Source organism: Alosa pseudoharengus, unplaced genomic scaffold (genome assembly GCF_046254945.1).
Source record: "Alosa pseudoharengus isolate Yale_2024_CS ecotype anadromous, Long Island Sound unplaced genomic scaffold, YU_APseudo_1.1 YU_APseudo_1.1_scf_24, whole genome shotgun sequence".
NCBI lineage: Eukaryota > Metazoa > Chordata > Actinopteri > Clupeiformes > Clupeidae > Alosa > Alosa pseudoharengus.
This window is the reverse complement of record NW_027468689.1, coordinates 24251165-24269265: the sequence shown is the minus strand read 5'-3', so window position 1 is coordinate 24269265 and position 18101 is coordinate 24251165. Positions and strand designations below refer to the sequence as shown.

The 18101-nt window shown below is 40.6% G+C and overlaps 1 protein-coding gene across 2 annotated transcripts; it reads right to left on the bottom strand.

Moving 5' to 3' along the window:
* Positions 1 to 11088: 11088 nt before the first annotated feature.
* LOC143142569 (tetraspanin-8-like) lies at positions 11089 to 17901 on the bottom strand. 2 transcript variants are annotated; one of them, XR_012990948.1, is made up of 10 exons: positions 17783 to 17901; positions 17554 to 17607; positions 14455 to 14568; positions 14239 to 14313; positions 13977 to 14054; positions 13396 to 13527; positions 13246 to 13293; positions 12571 to 12654; positions 11744 to 12262; positions 11089 to 11566 (listed from the first exon to the last, which is right to left on the bottom strand). XR_012990948.1 is itself a non-coding variant. In XM_076303539.1 (9 exons), the coding sequence occupies exons 1-9, from the start codon at positions 17840 to 17842 to the stop codon at positions 12119 to 12121; spliced, it is 789 nt and encodes a 262-aa protein (XP_076159654.1). In that variant the 5' UTR covers positions 17843 to 17901; the 3' UTR covers positions 11089 to 12118. The 2 variants fall into 2 exon arrangements, 1 of the variants encoding a protein (XP_076159654.1); XM_076303539.1 differs by having other exon boundaries at positions 11089 to 12262.
* Positions 17902 to 18101: the final 200 nt, after the last annotated feature.

The following is an 18101-nucleotide window of genomic DNA, read 5'->3' as shown; positions in this document are numbered from 1 at the left end:
AAATAGCAACATAAGTTTGCAAGGAGAGCACCCATAAAAATCCTAATCAAGCTCACATTTAGCCTCAGTAACTTAGCAGAGACAGGGTACCTGTATGTATGGTTTCCAGCTACAGATCTGTGTCTGTCTATAACTGTCAGCACTAGTTCTACTCACAGGTTTGGTCTGTTTTGGATAGTCATTGATGGGGTGATGTATCAATATAAATCACATATCAATTACACAACAACACTATATATAGCCTTTAGTGTCACTGTCACTTTGTTATTGTAACTTAATATGTGATCCCTTAAACAATATGTAGGCGGGGTCTGTGGTATTCTGGAAATGCATTTTTGTCATATCAGTTAGCTGAACTGTGACATTAGTTTAGCACAACTTCATTAGCACAACTTCAATACACCTTTTGTGTTAAATAAACATACAGTATACTTTACTTGTAATTGTAATGACCAAGTTAGTTGAAATAGCAATTCTGTGTACTGTACTGTAAGTGCACTACACTAAGTGAGCATTTGTTTGCACAACTTGACATTACAGACAAATCTGGAATGGGAATTGCATAGAAAATCAGTTTGCATGCTTTTGTTAACAGGTTAACTAAGATTATAAACTAATTTTACAGTGTAGCACAAACTTCAGCAATTCAAGTATAGTTTTACTTGACTGTTTACTTTTCTACCTCAAAATGAAGTAACACTCATTTTACGCAAGTAATCTCAACAAAAGACAAAACCTGAATTCTACTTACTATAACATTTTAAGTAAGTAAAACTATTATGTTTTACAGTGTGGAAATATAATTTGTTTACTGTTTTAGTATAATTACTGTTTTAAGTTACAAGTTGTGTGTTTAATGCTATCATATCTGACATATACTGTGAGGGTTCATTGTAAAACACTACCCTTAAATTATATGAATTTCTTCGAATTTCATTGAATTTCAATTCTACTTCCTTTAATTCAAATTCGAATTGTAATTCTACATCCTGTTTTTGACCTTAATTCAAATTCAATTCAAATTCAAGAATTGAATTGGAATTTAGGAGTCATTCTCAATTCAATTCTGAATTGTGCACAAGCCTGGTGTGCGCGCCTGACCCTGATGGCCAGCGAGGTCATGGACCCCCGTCAGAGCTTCAGACTTCAGCGCTGCAGGTAAGACATACTGAAATCTTTTGAGGTTTGTCAGAGGGTCCTTACAGACTCTATACAGGACACCATTCTGGAGGACCAGTTTGTCTCAGTGCCTCAGCAGCTGTAGAGTAGACTGGCTTTCTCGGCAACGCTCACAGAAAGATGGTCTTCGTTTCCTTTCCACATAAGGTATAACGGCTGCGATGGACGTGTCTCGACGCTGCAGGTCCTGTAAAGACATAGCGGGTAGAGCAGGCTGGCCCACAGGAACCACATCAGACAGGTGTTCCACTACTGACATCGCTCTGAGCTGTGAGGTAGACTCCCAGTCACGGTGGCTATCAAGCAACGCTGAAATCTCATCTTCCTTTGTCTTGTGTTTGTGACCATTTGTTGGTGGATTTGTGGGTAGCCTTTTAAAGTTAAACTTGAGCAGGGGCTTCTGAATGTGTTTTTACCTTGGATTTTGGCACAAGGGATTTTAACATCTAATCCTGTGTATTAATGTAATGCCGTTTTGTAGAACAGACTTGATCACATTAGTACCAATTATGAAATCATCTCTCTCGCCAGCAACAACTAGAGTGGGTATAATAAACTTATTAGACTCATACACTTCAATTTCAAGGTCATAGAAGCACTTCGGATACGTTTTTGAGCCACCACAACCCACAATCACCACATTCCCTGGGATTAACTGAGCATTGGGCAGCACACCAGCAGCCTGAAGTCTCTTCTCTGCCTCTTCAAGTGTACAAGACATGGAGCCAGAATCTAACATTCCTCTCAAAGTGACCTTGCCACTCACCAACACAGGTGCATAAAACAGCTCACTTGACCCTTCTCTGCGAGCCAATGAGAATCTGCACCTGTCCTCCTTGCAAAAGTCGACTGTTGTTACTGTAGATGGAAAGAAGATCTGGTTCTCTCATGAGGGCTTCTGTACCACCACCCACGCTTGCCCTCTCACAGCTTGGGGCATCTAGTTTAACGGAGTGCGGCTGGCCTGTGCAGATGCTGCCGCTGGATGAGAGGCACTCGGGCAATCATGTTTGAAATGGCCAGGTTGAAAGCAGTGACGACAGAGTTTCAGCAGCCTGCAATGGCTAAAGGTGGAGTGGTCAGTGCTGCTGCATACTCTGCATGCAGAAGACATTAAAGGCTGAGGGGACCGTTGGTGCTGTTGAGGCTGAACATGACGTGAGAGTGACTGGGGAGCAGACCACAGTGTGATGACTTTATTCAGCATGCTTACCACCCACCTCACGCATACCTGGCTCTTCCTCTGAACGGACTGCAGTCAACAAACAGCACAGTTGCGGGTGTCTGTACAGGATGGCTCATCTCTACCTGCGTGCTGCTGAATGAGCGGTTGAACTGTGCAGTGGACTGAGTGACTGCCACAGGGCCCGGACTGTGAACGGGAAGAGAGTGCTGACTCATTGAAGCTCCGCATCTCAGATCTCGCTGATGATCATCTAAGCGCTCCTGCACTTCAGGGGCTGTCCATCTCCCAGCTGGTTTATATTTGAAAGACATAGCCAGGTGAGGGTCTGGGCAGTGAGTAACAAACATTATCACAACTTCAGCACTCACTTCCTCAACACATCTACCCCGCCTGCGGAGACATTCATCGGCAACGTCTATAGCCTTGTTCAGTTGCACCCAGTAGTCCAGTGCACTCTCACCTTTTTTTGGAAGTGTGCTATAAAAGTCCGCCATGGGCATGCCAGAGTATGGGAGTTCACTAAAGTTCTGCTTCAGTATATCAAAAACAGCTGCAGGATGGCTACAGGGGTTAATTTCTGGGTTGCTACGTAGTGAAACCTTCACAATGTCCCTGGCTTTTCCCATCAGTCTGCTTGCTATCACATCATACATTTCAGCAGTACTATATTTGCGTCGGCGAATGTAAGCCTGCATCAAATCTTCCCATTCATGGACAGTGCATGTGTCAGTACGGTCACCTCTGAAGAATGGGGGTGGTTTAATATCTGATTGGACAACCACGTTCAGCCTTGAGGCATCCAGGCAGCCCCCTGAACAGGTCTGTGGAGTATGTGCTGGGTCTAAATGAGTGGTAGGTATAGAGTGATGCATTGTATTATTAATGTCATGTGCTTGCTCTGCATGTCCATTGGTAGGATAGCCAACTGAATTTACCACCCGTTTGGTGAGCTTCTAACAACGCGGGTAATGGGGGTGGAACATGCTTGGCAGCCGTGGTCTACTTTGGCAGCCGTGGCCTACTGGTTAGCGATTCGGACTTGTAACCGGAGGGTTGCCGGTTCGAACCCCGACCATGGCTGAAGTGCCCTTGAGCAAGGCACCTAACCCCTCACTGCTCCCCGAACGCCGCTGTTGTTGCGGGCAGCTCACTGCGCCGGGATTAGTGTGTGCTTCACCACACTGTGTGTTCACTGTGTGCAGTGTGTTTCACTAATTCATTGGGATAAATGCAGAGACCAAATTTCCCTCACGGGATCAAAAGAGTATATATACTTATAATTATACTACTGGATTCAGAACTGACTGATAGATAGATAGATAGATAGATAGATAGATAGATAGATACTTTATTGATCCCCAGGGGAAATTCAAGGTCTCAGCAGCATACATACAACACAAACACATTCTCTAACAGCAGAAAGAGTAATTAAAGTATATAATATAAAAACACAACTAAGCAATATAATGACAGTACAAGATAAAGAATATGCTAAATATACTAAAATACAAATTATACTAACTGACACTTAATACAATATATAAAAATATACTAAAATACAATTTACAAAAATACAAATTATACTAACACTTCTAATCAATTCTAAAAACAGTATCCACATAGTGGTGATTAATCAATCAGAGGCGCTTGCAATGGCAATGACTGAGGCAGGGACTGATCCTGTGATTTCCTGTACATAGTATATGGTAAGGTGCTCTGTGTGAATGAGTGACACGGTGGTAGTGCAATGGTGATAGTTGTCATGGTGATAGTGCAAATGAGTAAGACCAACAGTGCAACAGTGCAACAATGCAGAAGTAAGTAAAGTAAAGTCTATATATCTATATATTGAACTATTAAGAAAAAGTATAAGTGTGTCCACAGTTCGGCTGTGGCATGGAGGGGGGGGTTATGCATATGTGCAAATGTGCTAATATAGCACGCAAACATGGAGGGGGTGAAGAGGCAGACAGACTATGCCGAGAAGTCTATCTCTCCTATTCCCTTAAGTGAGGCATTGAACAGTTCAATGGCCCTGGGGACAAATGACTTCCTCAGTCTGTCCGTTGTGCAAGGCAGTGAGCGAAGTCTCCAGCTGATCAGGCTCTTCTGCTTAACAATAGTGGTGTGGAGTGGGTGACACTCATTGTCCAAGATGTTGATCAGTTTGTTCAGGGTCCTTTTGTCAGATAGTGAAGTGATGTACTCCAGTTCACCTCCCACTACAGAGCCAGCTTTCCTTACCAGCCTGTCAATTCGCCCCGCATCCTTCTTCTTTGTGCTTCCTCCCCAACACACTACTGCATAGAAGAGGACGCTGGCAACAACAGACTGGTAAAACATCCTGAGGAGCTTACTGCACACATTGAAGGACGGCAGCCTCCTCAGGAAGTACAGCCTACTCTGCCCTTTCTTGTAGAGTGCATCAGTGTTGGCTGACCAGTCCAGTTTATTGTCCAGGTGGAGACCCAGATACTTGTAGGTGCTAACCATCTCCACATTGACCCCATCAATGTGGACTGGTAGCAGAGTGGGTTTAGACCTGCGGAAATCCACCACCATCTCCTTGGTCTTTGAAGTATTAAGTTGAAGATGATTGAGTTTGCACCATTGCACAAAGTCCTCCACCAGGCTCCTGTACTCCTCCTCCTGCCCGTTCCTGATACACCCCACAATTGCAGTATCATCAGAAAACTTCTGCATGTGGCATGACTCGGTGTTGTAGCAGAAGTCAGATGTGTACAGGGTGAACAGGACTGGAGAGAGCACAGTTCCCTGTGGCGCTCCGGTGCTGCAGATCACAGTGTCAGAGAGACAGTTCTTCAGTCTGACGAACTGTGGTCGCTCGGTCAGGTAATCTGTAATCCAGGTTACCAGGTGAGCGTCCACACCCATCTGCAAGAGCTTGTCTCCCAATCTGAGGGGCTGGATGGTGTTAAAAGCACTTGAGAAATCAAAGAACATGATTCTCACAGCACTCTTCCCCTTGTCCAGGTGGGAATGTGTCCTGTGTAGAAGATAAGTGATGGCATCGTCCACGCCCACTTTCTCTTGGTAAGCAAACTGTAACGGGTCTAGTGCATGGCGTACCTGGGGTCTGAGCATGCCTTAGACCAATCGCTCCATTGTCTTCATCACATGTGATGTGAGAGCGACAGGTCTGTAGTCATTAAGCTCACTAGGGTGTGGCTTCTTAGGGACAGGGGTGAGACATGATGTCTTCCACAGTGTTGGAACTTGTCCAAGGCGTAGACTCAAATTGAAGATGTGCTTCAGTGGCTCCGCCAGTTCAGCAGCACAGGCCTTGAGTAGCCTTGGGCACAGTCGGTCAGGCCCAGCTGCTTTATTGCTGCGCAATTTCTTAAGTTGGACTGTCACTTGATCTTTTGTAATGGTGAGGGGTGTAAGGGGAGGGGAGGGGGAGGGGTGCATCTGGAATCTGTGTGTCTGATGGCTGTTGACTGAGGTCGTTGTCACCTCATTGTTCGTGATCGCCATGTGGGGGAGGGGTGCAAAATCCAATGATGGTGGGGGTACGATAGCCTGTGATGATGGAGGTGAGTGTTGCGCTGGTATTGAGGGGGTGTGAGGGTGGGGGCTGGGGGATGGTGGACAGACCACCGCCATTGGAGCTGGAGCAGGGCAGTCAAACCTGTTGTAGAAGTGGTTCAACTGGTTCGCCCTGTCCAGGTCCCCCTCCACAGAGCTGCTGCTCTTCTTCAGGCCAGTGATAACCTTCATGCAGTCCCATGTCTCCTTCAAGTTGTTTTCCTGCAGCTTCTGTTCCACCTTCTTTCTGTAATCCTCCTTAGCTTCCTTCAGCTTGAATTTGAGTTCCCCTTGCACGCGCCTCAGCTCTGCCATGTCCCCCTCTCTGAACGCCATCTTTTTCCTGTTGAGAAGGGTCTTGACATTGCTGGTTATCCAAGGCTTGTTGTTGGGAAAGCAGCGTACAGTTCTGGTGGGAACAACAATGTCCATGCAGAAGTTCAGGTAGTCAGTTGTGCACTGTGTGACCTCCTCCAAGTCCTCTCCATTCTGTAACACACTCCAGTCAGTACACTCGAAGCAGTCTCTCAGAGCCTCATCCACTTCGGGTGTCCACTTCCTGAAGGTGCGTGTAACTGGCCTCTCCATCTGATTCCATAGAGTAACCCCTCCCAAGCCCATTAGATACGTAAACACCATTCAATTTTGAAAATGACATTTCAACAGTAGTGACTATACCAATATATAAAATAATACCATTCAAAACCACATGTAACTTGTGATGTAATATCACTAACTGAGAAGCATTGGCCTATTATTTCAAATGAAAATGCAGTAGAAAACTAAGTAACTAAGTAAGTAAGTAAGTATACTCTTTTGATCCCGTGAGGGAAATTTGGTCTCTGCATTTATCCCAATCTGTGAATTAGTGAAACACACTCAGCACACAGTGAACACACAGTGAGGTGAAGCACACACTAACCTCGACGCAGTGAGCTGCCTGCAACAACAGCGGCGCTAGGGGAGCAGTAAGGGGTTAGGTGCCTTGCTCAAGGGCACTTCAGCCGTGCCTACTGGTCGGGGTTCGGACCGGCAACCCTCCGGTTACAAGTCCGAAGCGCTAACCAGTAGGCCACGGCTGCCCCCATTTTTTTTTTTTTTTTTTTTTTATTTGAAGTACTTTATTTTAGTTTAGTATTTTGTTTTAAGTACTTTATTTTAGTTTAGTATTTTAGTTTATTTTAGTATTTTATTTGAAGGTGTGATGCTGAGTGATGAGTCATTGGGACTGACAAGTGAGGCAATGATGTCACTGAAGTTGTTACAGTAAGCCTCTTTATAGAATGATGAACACAACAGAAATAAAAGAACATCTTGAGAAAAACAATCTATACATAGGAGACATCATGAATCCAGATCTAATTCTTATCAGGTTGATTACAAGTCCTGCTCCTGGCATACAAAGCCCTACACAATTATACCCCCACCTACCTGACCTCCTGGAAGTTTACACCCCTGCCCGCTCACTGAGATCCTCCTCAGCAGGCCTACTGCATGTCCCTAGTGTGAACCTCAGCACCCTGGGAGAGCTCATTGCCAGACTACATCAGACACTGTGACTTAATTACTGACTTTAAAAACAGACTTAAAGGAACGTAAAGGAATGTAAGATTGTGTAAGATTGTGGCCAAAACTGGTACTACAATCACTTTCAAATTACTGTAGAACGGTGTATCCCTTCCCCCTCCCCCCTGACTGGTAGAGCTGGCAACCTGGATGCCGAAACACTACTGACTTTAGATAACACAGATTGAAATCATGAATTTGTTATTAATAACCAACGAACACCACCACTAACCACTCGTGAGTTGCACAGTTTTGAAAACGAACGTTAAGGGGTTGTTTTTTGGCATCATAGCCAGCCAGTCAAAGGCGATTCAAAACGAGTCAGAAAGTCGAGACAGGACCCATCGTCAAAATTTCGGTGTCCACCACTCTAGTTTATCCCAAACAAACCAGAAAAGGGACTCAAAGTGCTTAGTATCGGAATTATCCTTTAAAACCTCTATTCAATATGGCTTATGGACTGACTGACTTTTACTTTTATTTTTTATTTTTCATTTTATGAGATGACTATAATTTTAACAACCTTTTTGTTTGTTAATATCTCATCTGGTACAAATATCAATGTATGCTATTCATACCCCGGTGCACACAGCAATGTATTCTATTAATACCCTGTCTGATACAAATATCAGTCTATGCTATTTGCACCCCTGTGCATTTACTCTGGCATATCACAGAATGTAATAAAAAAAATTACAAAATGAGCAACATGTTTTTTTGTTACGTCACACGGTGCAAATAGCTCAGCTGTGTAATAGACACTCTGAATAAGGTATGCTGTTTGCATCAATGTATAGTTAGAAGTGGATGCTATTCGTACCCTGGTGTATATAGTAATGTATGCTATTTACACCCTGGTGCGTGAACTAGCTAATTGTTGCAATCAAAACTTCTGTTTGAGAACCGATTTCTTGTTCAGATTGTGGGCCTTCTGTCCAGAGACGTTGGTACACATGCCAAAACGCATCATGTGGGAACCAAACCCCGGTCTACCACATATATAACCATATCTGTGACTACTGCACTATCTACTTCCACAACTAGAGGTGTGTTTGCAGGTAGGCTAAACTTATAGTTTATAGGTCTGAGCATCATATTCACAAAATTTCTATTAACTAACAAACTGGCAGTTTTATGTGTTCACTGAATGAAGATTATGAAAGTAAAACACAACTTGAACAGATATTAGTGCCGAAACCTTTCATAATTCTTCACTTTCTGCTGACGAAAAACGAATGTCCGCCATGTTTTTTGTGCACGTGAGCAACGTCTTTTTGTTGTTATGTCACAGGGTGTGAATAGCTCAGTGTGAATCAGCTGTGTGGCCAAGGCTATTCGTACCAGGGGTGTAAATAGACACTCAGTTTACAAAATTGAGAGCACAATTGATAACGCGCTCTATAAATAAAGATTATTATTATTATATTATTATTTAGTTAAAAAGTATGTGCACAATTTTGTGAAATGAGAACACACTTTAGTAAAATGAGTGAACGTCTTCTGGATATACACCAAAAAATATCTCGCAATGACCCCTCCAGGGTTGTATTTAATGTAAAGTGTGTTATACTTACCGTATAACCTATAAGACAGAAAACACCTGCCATCTGAAAATGAAGCGAAATCAGTTTATGATTTATAAAGATATAGCAATCAGCATATGAAAAGTTTTGCCTTGGTTTTGCAGTTGGCTTGTTACAGTAACACTCAGTGAATCTCACATTAAAGCAACACAATATTCTTCTTTTACCTTACCTTTGAATAAGCTTTAAATTAATTTTGACACTACACTGTCTTACAATATGAAGAATATAGTCTCTGATATTGCAGATGTGCGCCTGGAACACCTGGTATTACAATATTTAGCAGGTAAAAAGGTAAAAGAAATACATTGTGTTGTTTTAAGTTCAAAATCATTTTTTACAATTATGAACCAAACAAGTCACTCACTAATGAAAGAATGTTGAAGAAGATGAAGAATGATTTTAAACACCCAGCCATTTCTGATGCTAACAGTGAAGGATATTGTTTGAGGTAAACTTGTTGGCTCAGTCGACTCTAGGTGTGAAACACAGGAACAGTTACAGTTGGCCTGGGAAGTCATTTCAATTTCAATGTTGTAAATGTTGAACCAGAATGAATGGAAAATATTACTGACAAATAATGGATAATGAGGATGGCTGACACATCAAATTAGAAAAAAAAAATTACAAAAGGTTCAATGAAAACATTTACGTAAAACTTACCTGGATACACGCACAGGAGCAGCTGACATTTTATAAAACCAAAAAGGTTTCACTTTTAGATAAGGAAATGAAAGGCGAGGGGTATTTCCAGATCTCTGGAATAGGACATGGAATGTAGTGGTGCACACAGGTGAAGGTGCCCCATATCAGAAGAAAGGGAAGATTACTGTGTGGGTGTGTACACATCTGGTTGCATGTCTGGAATGGTGTGAAGGCATCTGATGCAAAGGGAGAATGCTGCTGAGCCATAAAACCAGTTTATTGTCAGAGAGCCTTCCTGTAAATGTAGACGAGATACAAGATAAACAAAATGTTATATTTTTTAAATGTGCTATATAAATAAATTGACATTGACATTGAAAGTGATTTGATTTGGTACAGCTCAGTAGGCATTGGAAACATGTTGCGCTTATTTGATAAGTTACAAAATTGTCATTTGTGGTGTTTGCCTACAACTGTTTCACTAAATCACTGAAATGTATTAGTAACCCCAAGGAGTTTGTAGGTTACAGTGATTTTAAAATAGCTAAAGGACACTATTGGGCATGACACAAAGCAAAGTACCTAACATCTCACTTAGTTGTTCTGGAGCATTTGTGACCTACATCTTTTTGCTTTTCTAAAACTGTTATCATATTTTATATTACCGGTATGTAAAGTCAATATTAGACTGTCATGAGATTAGACTTGTCAGGTTATACCAAAGTCCTTATAGGCAATCTTGGTAACGGGCAGTTGTCGGGCAGCTATTTTCCTTTTCAAGTGAATGGGGAGGCATGTAAGAAGGGCGGGATATGTGTAGACCAGGGGTTCCCAAACTTTTCAACCCGCGACCCCCAAAATAACGGTGCCAGTGACTTGGGGCCCCCACTATCCCTGGAGGTAGAAGTATACAAACGCAACAGCGCACATGCACTAATAGGCCTATCGAAACACAATCACAATACCACAAAATAAACACTTTGAAATGTTTAACTGCTATTTTTATCTGTTGTTACAATTATGGCTAAAATATATATATTTCTGATTATCATTTCATGACCCCTCTCTGCTGTCTTGCGACTTCCCTGGGGGCCCCGACCCCCACTTTTGGGAACCACTGGTGTAAGCTATCCTGCCATATTGGTGTTACAAACTAACCCCATGCATTTCTATGGAGGGTTCTTTGAGTGCTGTGTCTCCTCATTAAAAAAGTCTCTCCTTATAACTTATATCTGTTTGTTGTGTATTCATATGGGCTCAGAGCAGGCCATAGCACGGTCACAGCAGCATCACAGGCAGCTAGCGGATGGTGAGGTGATGTTTGCTGTAAGTGACAAAAAATGTTTTAGCCTAAAAACGTATGACATTGCTTAGAGCACCTTTAACAAATATAATCTAATTTTATTATTATCATAATACCATTCCAAAAACATGAGGATGAATACAGTGCATTCCCTTGAGCTGTAACACATTTTTTTTTAACAATCAAATTTATGTATTGCATACACAACATGTTGCATATACTGTACAATGTATTGTCATATTTACAATTTAATTGCCTGAGAATATCTTCACAGTGGGCCTTCAAAAATGTTGCTTTGTTTCACATTCATTTTCAGCATGACTGCACTGAATGTGTTTAAACACATTGTGTCCTTGTATGAAACTAGTTACAGTACATAGCGCAATACTGGGCATTCCAGATATGCATCAGCAATGTCAGAGATGCTATCTCCATATTAAAAGTAAGCCGTTTTTCAGGTAAATAAACTACATAGAGGTGTTAATATGGTACCTGTCATTTGTGCCTTCTTAATTTCAACTTTTTAGACTTTTTCAACTTTTTGACAGAAATATCCTGTTGGCAGACAACCAGAACAAACATAAAATCAGATGACATGTTATGTAGAAGACACACCATCTGTCTAACTTTTACACATTCTGACATAAACACATACCAGCCATGAAGCATGGGAGCAATTCACTCACTAATGCCTAAAACAAGGTGCTAAAGCTGATAGACAAAACCTCATACCGTATGAGAAAACATGGCCATTACTTCAACATTACAATGTTATTACAGAGCAGAGTCCTTGCTTATACCAATCCTTTTCAGAAAATACCACCATTCTCCTCCATTCCAAATCATGTTCTTCTTTATCTTGCTCTATGAAAAATTTGGCACAAAATCATACATACAGATAAAAACTGACAACATAAAAGAGATATGTCAGTGCAAACATGTGCAGGCATACATTTCGAAAAAGGTAAACAAAAATGCATAGGTGAAATCCGGCAACATAAAATGTTGACATATTATCAATTAACAGAAATAGAAAAATAATTTGTCCTGATGATTTTCAAATTTTATTGGTCAGAAAACAATATGAGGCATGTTGAAACAAAAATCTTAGACATGCTCTGGCATAGATTTCATTGTATACAGCTCCTCATATGCAGGAGGCTTGGAGAATTCATAAGTGGGCACTGGCATTGCAGTCATTTGCTTCTTGATCTTGCAGGTCATGATAATGGCCATGGTTACCCCAATCAGCTGAAGATTACAAAACAAAGCATGTTATGTTTGTTATGTTTATGTTATTAGGCTATGTCATGTGATTACAAGTTAGAGCAAGACAGCAGGTACTAGCAGACATTTCATTAGTATCCACATAAGATGTTTTACATCTGTCTACATTTTGATATCAATTTGATAATTGCCAATTGTTTGCATATGAACAAGAAAATAATAACAGAGGATCTAAAATCACAGTTGCTTTTACTAGCTGTGTGGCCTCTACTTAACACAAACATCAGTAAAACAGGAAATAAATGACCAAAATCAAGAATGAAAGATTTTACCGCCACAATAGCCAATCCAAAAAGAATCCCAACTGTGGCATCCATCATCGTATTGAGGAACCGCACGAAGAAAGGAAGACATGGCTAAAAATAATATGAAGGACTAAATTAGAAGTTGAACTGAGGTAGACGTGCTGAATTTTTACAGTGCATGATACTCCCAACTGCATTCTAGGAATCTAAAGCCATTATGATAAAGGAGTCACATGCTCTCACCCTTACACAAAATGGAGATCAGAGCTCACAGAACAGGACTGTATACTGTACTTATACTATAGTTTTAGCAAAACCCAGTAGACCACTTCAGATGACTGAACCCAATGGAAGATACGGTGCACACACATAACTTTGAGACTTTTTAATAGGTGCAAATGACTAATGTTTTGACGCACAGCATCTTCATCAGAGTCAGACCAAATTTATATTTGTTATTCGGGTGCTTTGCTTTATTGTTTGGGTTCAGCCATCAAACCCCGAAAGCCTTAAACCTGACTTTGAATAAGGCATTGTTTTCTGTGATGTTGAGTTTACATGAATTAAGCTAAAGACCTTTGAATTTGGAAATGCTCAAACAAAAGTTCAGACTATGTGTGTCAACAAAACATCTATTAACAAGCTTTTGGTGTAGCCTAAAATCATTTCAAAGTGTGTCATGTTTGTTCATATTCATCATACCTCACTGTAGACCTCTGTGTACATCTCTTTGTGCCAATACTGTGAATACTGTGAAGAAAAGTAACATCAGTGTAATTTTCAAGAACAGGATTGATCTGGGCTTACTCATATGATATAACGCATACTGTATAAGATATATAAAAACATTACCCCAGATTTTTTGGGAGACACTGCCACCCTCTGGCATTTTGGAGTACCCCAGTAGGATTCTGGACAGATGCAGGACTCTGGAACTTGTGAACTCCAGTCCTGGTAGCCATTGCGTGTGCCACAGCACTCAAGCTGTAAATACAGGAATAAAAAATACCTTACAAATAGTCTTACATAAGGAGGACCACAATATTCATACGCATTTTGCCAAATCCATTATCTTCGCGATATTCTAGTCCTGTCCTTCAGTTTTAGTATTTAAAAAACTCTGATGTTGTCATGGTCCTGGATCTGTAAAGGTGGAATAAACATAGTGTATTGCCTTGGACCAAGCCTAAACAATCCCAGCCAATCAACACAGAGCTGTCAGGTGCATGGAAGGGAGGTGAGTATTTTAACTGACAGTTGAGCTCAAAGATCCTCAACAACCTTTTGCAAAACGGCAACTGCATTGCTGACTAAAATTCAACTCCAGTTGTATTACTGACTATGTCTGAATCTGTAATGTTTAAGTAAATTAGTATCATACTAATTTAATGTCATACAACTGCAATGCAAATAACTATAAGATGATTGCTTACATTGTGTTGTTCTTGAGACAGTTGAAAAAACTTATTCATGTCATCGCTTTCAAAGAGATCTTCAATTCTTCTGGTTATCTTGACAGAATGGTTAGAAATAAGATATTTAATATTTGCATTTATAAAATCAGACGGTTTGAAAACTGAATGCTTCATCTGGTATACCGGTAGTCAGACTTTGTATGAAATAATGCAATAATGTTTAAATATAAATGTATAATGTCCTGTTATTAAAGACTCTTAAAGATGTAACAACTCTTACCATGTGCCTCACGTTAAAGATGTTAACAGCCCCAATCAGGCAAATGACCATGCCAATGCTCACAAGAACAGAAAACTGTCAAAATATACCGAGAATACCGTTTAAACAAGTACGGATAGCATTTTACTTTTTTTGACACTATGCGTATAGAGCTTATCTACTACCAGGTTAAATAGGAACTAAACAGCAATATGAGGGCTGATGCCACATATTTACCAAGATTAGGGCCCATCTCTTCTCTTTGTATGCACCGTAGGCTCCCACGACGGAAATCCCTGTCATAAGTCCCCCAAACAGGGATGCTGACCAGAAATTCCCAACTTCCTCTCTCTGCCAAACATTTGGGGATAAAATAGAACGTAACTGTTTTGGCCTAAACTGTGTGTGAAATACAGAGCCATGGTTGGAAAGTTTCTAAACTATAGCACATAGTGTTGCCATTCCCATTCTCATAATATGTCCTTACAGGCCCCAGCCATGGCGCGACTGGCTGGGGCACCTGCACCGTACGCCGGCGACCCGGGTTCGATTCCCGCCCCGTGGTCCTTTCCGGATCCCACCCCGACTCTCTCTCCCACTCGCTTCCTGTCATTCTTCACTGTCCTGTCATTAAAGACATAAAAAGGCCAAAAAAATATACTTTAAAAAAAATAAATAATAATAATATGTCCTTACCAAGGCCATAATCTAATCATAAGAAATGAACATAATAGTATAAATATAAATATAAATTTAAGTATTATATTGTTTTGTATTAATATTGCTTTGGACAAAAGTGTCTGCCAAATCCCATAACCATAACCATAATCATAATATACTTTCAATATTCAACTAGCCTATGCTCAACACCCACAACCCCCTTGTTATGCTACAATAGCCTCTTTGAGTTTCTACAAAAGTGCTATAAAAATACATGTATTATTATTGGGGGCCTAGTAGCGAAGCTGCGAAGGCACCCATTGAGTTACTAGTTGGGGGCCAAGCAGCGAAGCTGCGAAGGCACCCATTGAGTTACTAGCTTTTCCTATTATTATTATTATACATCCGACATTGGAGTCTATGGCAGCCCATAGAACGCCTGGCTAAAAAGTGCTGAAATTTGGCAGAAAGTTTCGGGACACTCCACTGACCACTCATGCTCATTTACGGATCTCTAAACCCAGCCGTCTAGCACCACCAACGGGTCAAAATTTGGCCGAAAATTTTACCGCTGGGTCTAAAGTTATGAAATTTGGTGCACTGATTCACTGATGACCATCCCATGATCACTCTCACCAATTTACAGAACTCTATGTCCAACACTCTAGCGCCACCAATGGGTCGAACCTGGATTGCATTCACGCATGTGACCATTGAACGGTGCGTCCGATTTTCACATATCAGGCACCGTTGGAATCCCTGGACCGACCTAAGTTCAATGACCCCTATTACGTCACTTTTCGCCATATTGGACCTCCGCCATATTGGATTTAGTCCAAACTCTACGAAAAGTTTCAGCGGTCACAAATTTCATCCGATTTTCACGGAACTTGGCGGAGATGATCTTCTGCCCGAGCCGCACAAAAGATACTTGTCAGATTTTTCATTTTTGTTTGCCCGTGACAGCCAATCAAATATGGCGATGAAGCCGCCAAACAGGAAGTGGACAAACATCTCGGAGACGATTTAATGTATGAAGTCCAAACTGGGTACAGGGACTTCGTATCTGATTGTGAGGACACAGTAGGAAATTGGCATCATTTGGCCTCTATAGGGGGCGCTGTAATACAGGAAGTGAGCTCGTATCTCAGCAACACTTCGTGTATGAAGTCCAAACTTGGTACAGGGACATATTAGCTGCTTGCTCATGCCATGGCAACGCCATTCCTGCTATAGCGCTCTGCTAGGCCCCCGCATTGCTGCTTGCAGCTATATTTATTATTATTATTATTATTATTATTATTGTTGTTGTTGTTATTATTATCACTCAGCACTGTCTGAAATAATCACTTGCATATGTAATCACAAACTAAACGTAACAATTGTTAAGTAGAATAAATTCTATAGTCCTACATTTAACTAGCCAGCAGCCCATTGTTTAAAATCTGGATCTGTTAATGTTCCTATGAATTGTTGATGGGACATTTAATGTTGTATCACCATGCCAATACTAACACTTAATTTACATGCAAGCTTATACAACTGTGGCAAAACAGGTTTGTTCTTCCAGGGACTCTTTCAGGGACACATTCTTTGTCATAACACACACAACACATACACACACACACACACACACACACACACACACACACACACACACACACACACACACACACACACACACGCACGCACACTCACAAAAAAACCCACAATATCTGATCATTAAACTCCTGCTCTGAATGCATTCCTTTTCCTTTTGCCTTTGAGAGACACAAGCTGTCCTATCAGTGCAGGGATCTCAAGTATCTCAAGTAGCTATGGGGTGATTCTCATGAAGCTGTAGTGAACATGTCTGAGTCCTATTTTCTGAAAATAATATTTTATTAATAGTAACTATGATATGTTCTACAAGAACACTAGGCACTAGGGCATCTTAACACAATTTCATAGCAATTTAACCAAAAACCACAGTGAATTCTCATTACCGAAATGCGCCCGGATCCATTATTCTATTTTTGTTTTATTTTCATGAAAAGTCCTTTTTACATTGAAGAAGATTATGCAAAGTTGTGTAAAATATATTTATGGTTAACATTGATATTTATGGCATTTTGCAAAAGGAAATATTACATTTATTGTAAAACTGCTCCTCATTACTGTAATGTCACTTTAAAATCTGCAATTTTTTTCCCCACTAATGGTCTCCTTTATCGGTAATGAGAATTATTGTGTATCATGCTATAACACTGAAATAAAGTTATATTAAATTGTTTTACTAAAATAAAAGTTCATGTTCTATTTAGTCACTATTTTTTTTTTTTTTAAAGTCAATCAAAAGAGGTAGATCATATTTTGATGTCAGTTTGACAGGCTTCATAATGTATTCATCCCTAGTCAATGCCATTAGATAGACCAATAATAGTAATAATACATTTATTTTATATGGCGCCTTTCTCAAACCCAAGGTCGCTTTACATAGTAGGAAGGCAAGGAAACACAACAACAAACAAACAAAACAATACAACAAACACAAGAGTAACACCAAAAGGGAAAGAACAGGGCCATGCCATACTATTAGACTCTACTGTAAAAGGAAAACATGTATAAACATCTCACTGTTCATGAATTTATATATGGGACATATACAATGTTGACTACTATGGCTACAGTCCTTACCATTGCTGCAATCTTTGAAACGTGTACCAGTAGAACAATCCCAGCACCTGTCAGCTGGGAATGAAACCAAACGAAAACTCAGTGAGTATTAAAATTGACCAAATGAAGATTGAAAGCTGTTACAGTTGGTAAATACATCACAGTTACAGTCAGTTGCTCTGACATAAATGCAAACAGAACTGAAACATATCTCCATTCATGTAGATTATAAAATAAACTAGTCACTTACTGCAAAAAGTGCGTTGAAGACGATGAAGATCCATTTCAAACATTTGTTAATCGAAGCCATTGTAATGCTTTCAATACACAACAAGTATGTCCTGGTGTGAGCTTAACTGCTTGAAAGCAGGAAATATTATAGTCAGACTGTTCCGGGAACTCCCAGCTGTAATGACACGCTGGTTTTTCAAGTTAATAGCATTGACACCTCATGATATTGGCATTGCTAGAGTGCATTTCAACTGCATGTTTATGAGAGGATGCTGAATGCTGCAGAGCTTCTGCTTTATGTTGTATTAGGTCGACCAGGTGAAAGTTCATGTCTCTTG

Excerpts from the sequence above, each read along its gene's own strand:
- LOC143142569 (XM_076303539.1), bottom strand. The coding sequence starts at position 17,842 with ATGGCTTCGATTAACAAATGTTTGAAATGGATCTTCATCGTCTTCAAC. Across the intron at positions 14,569-17,553 it reads TTTCAAAGATTGCAGCAATG|AGAGAGGAAGTTGGGAATTT; the intron begins GTAAGGACTGTA and ends AATGTTTGGCAG. Across the intron at positions 14,314-14,454 it reads AGAGATGGGCCCTAATCTTG|TTTTCTGTTCTTGTGAGCAT; the intron begins GTAAATATGTGG and ends ATATTTTGACAG.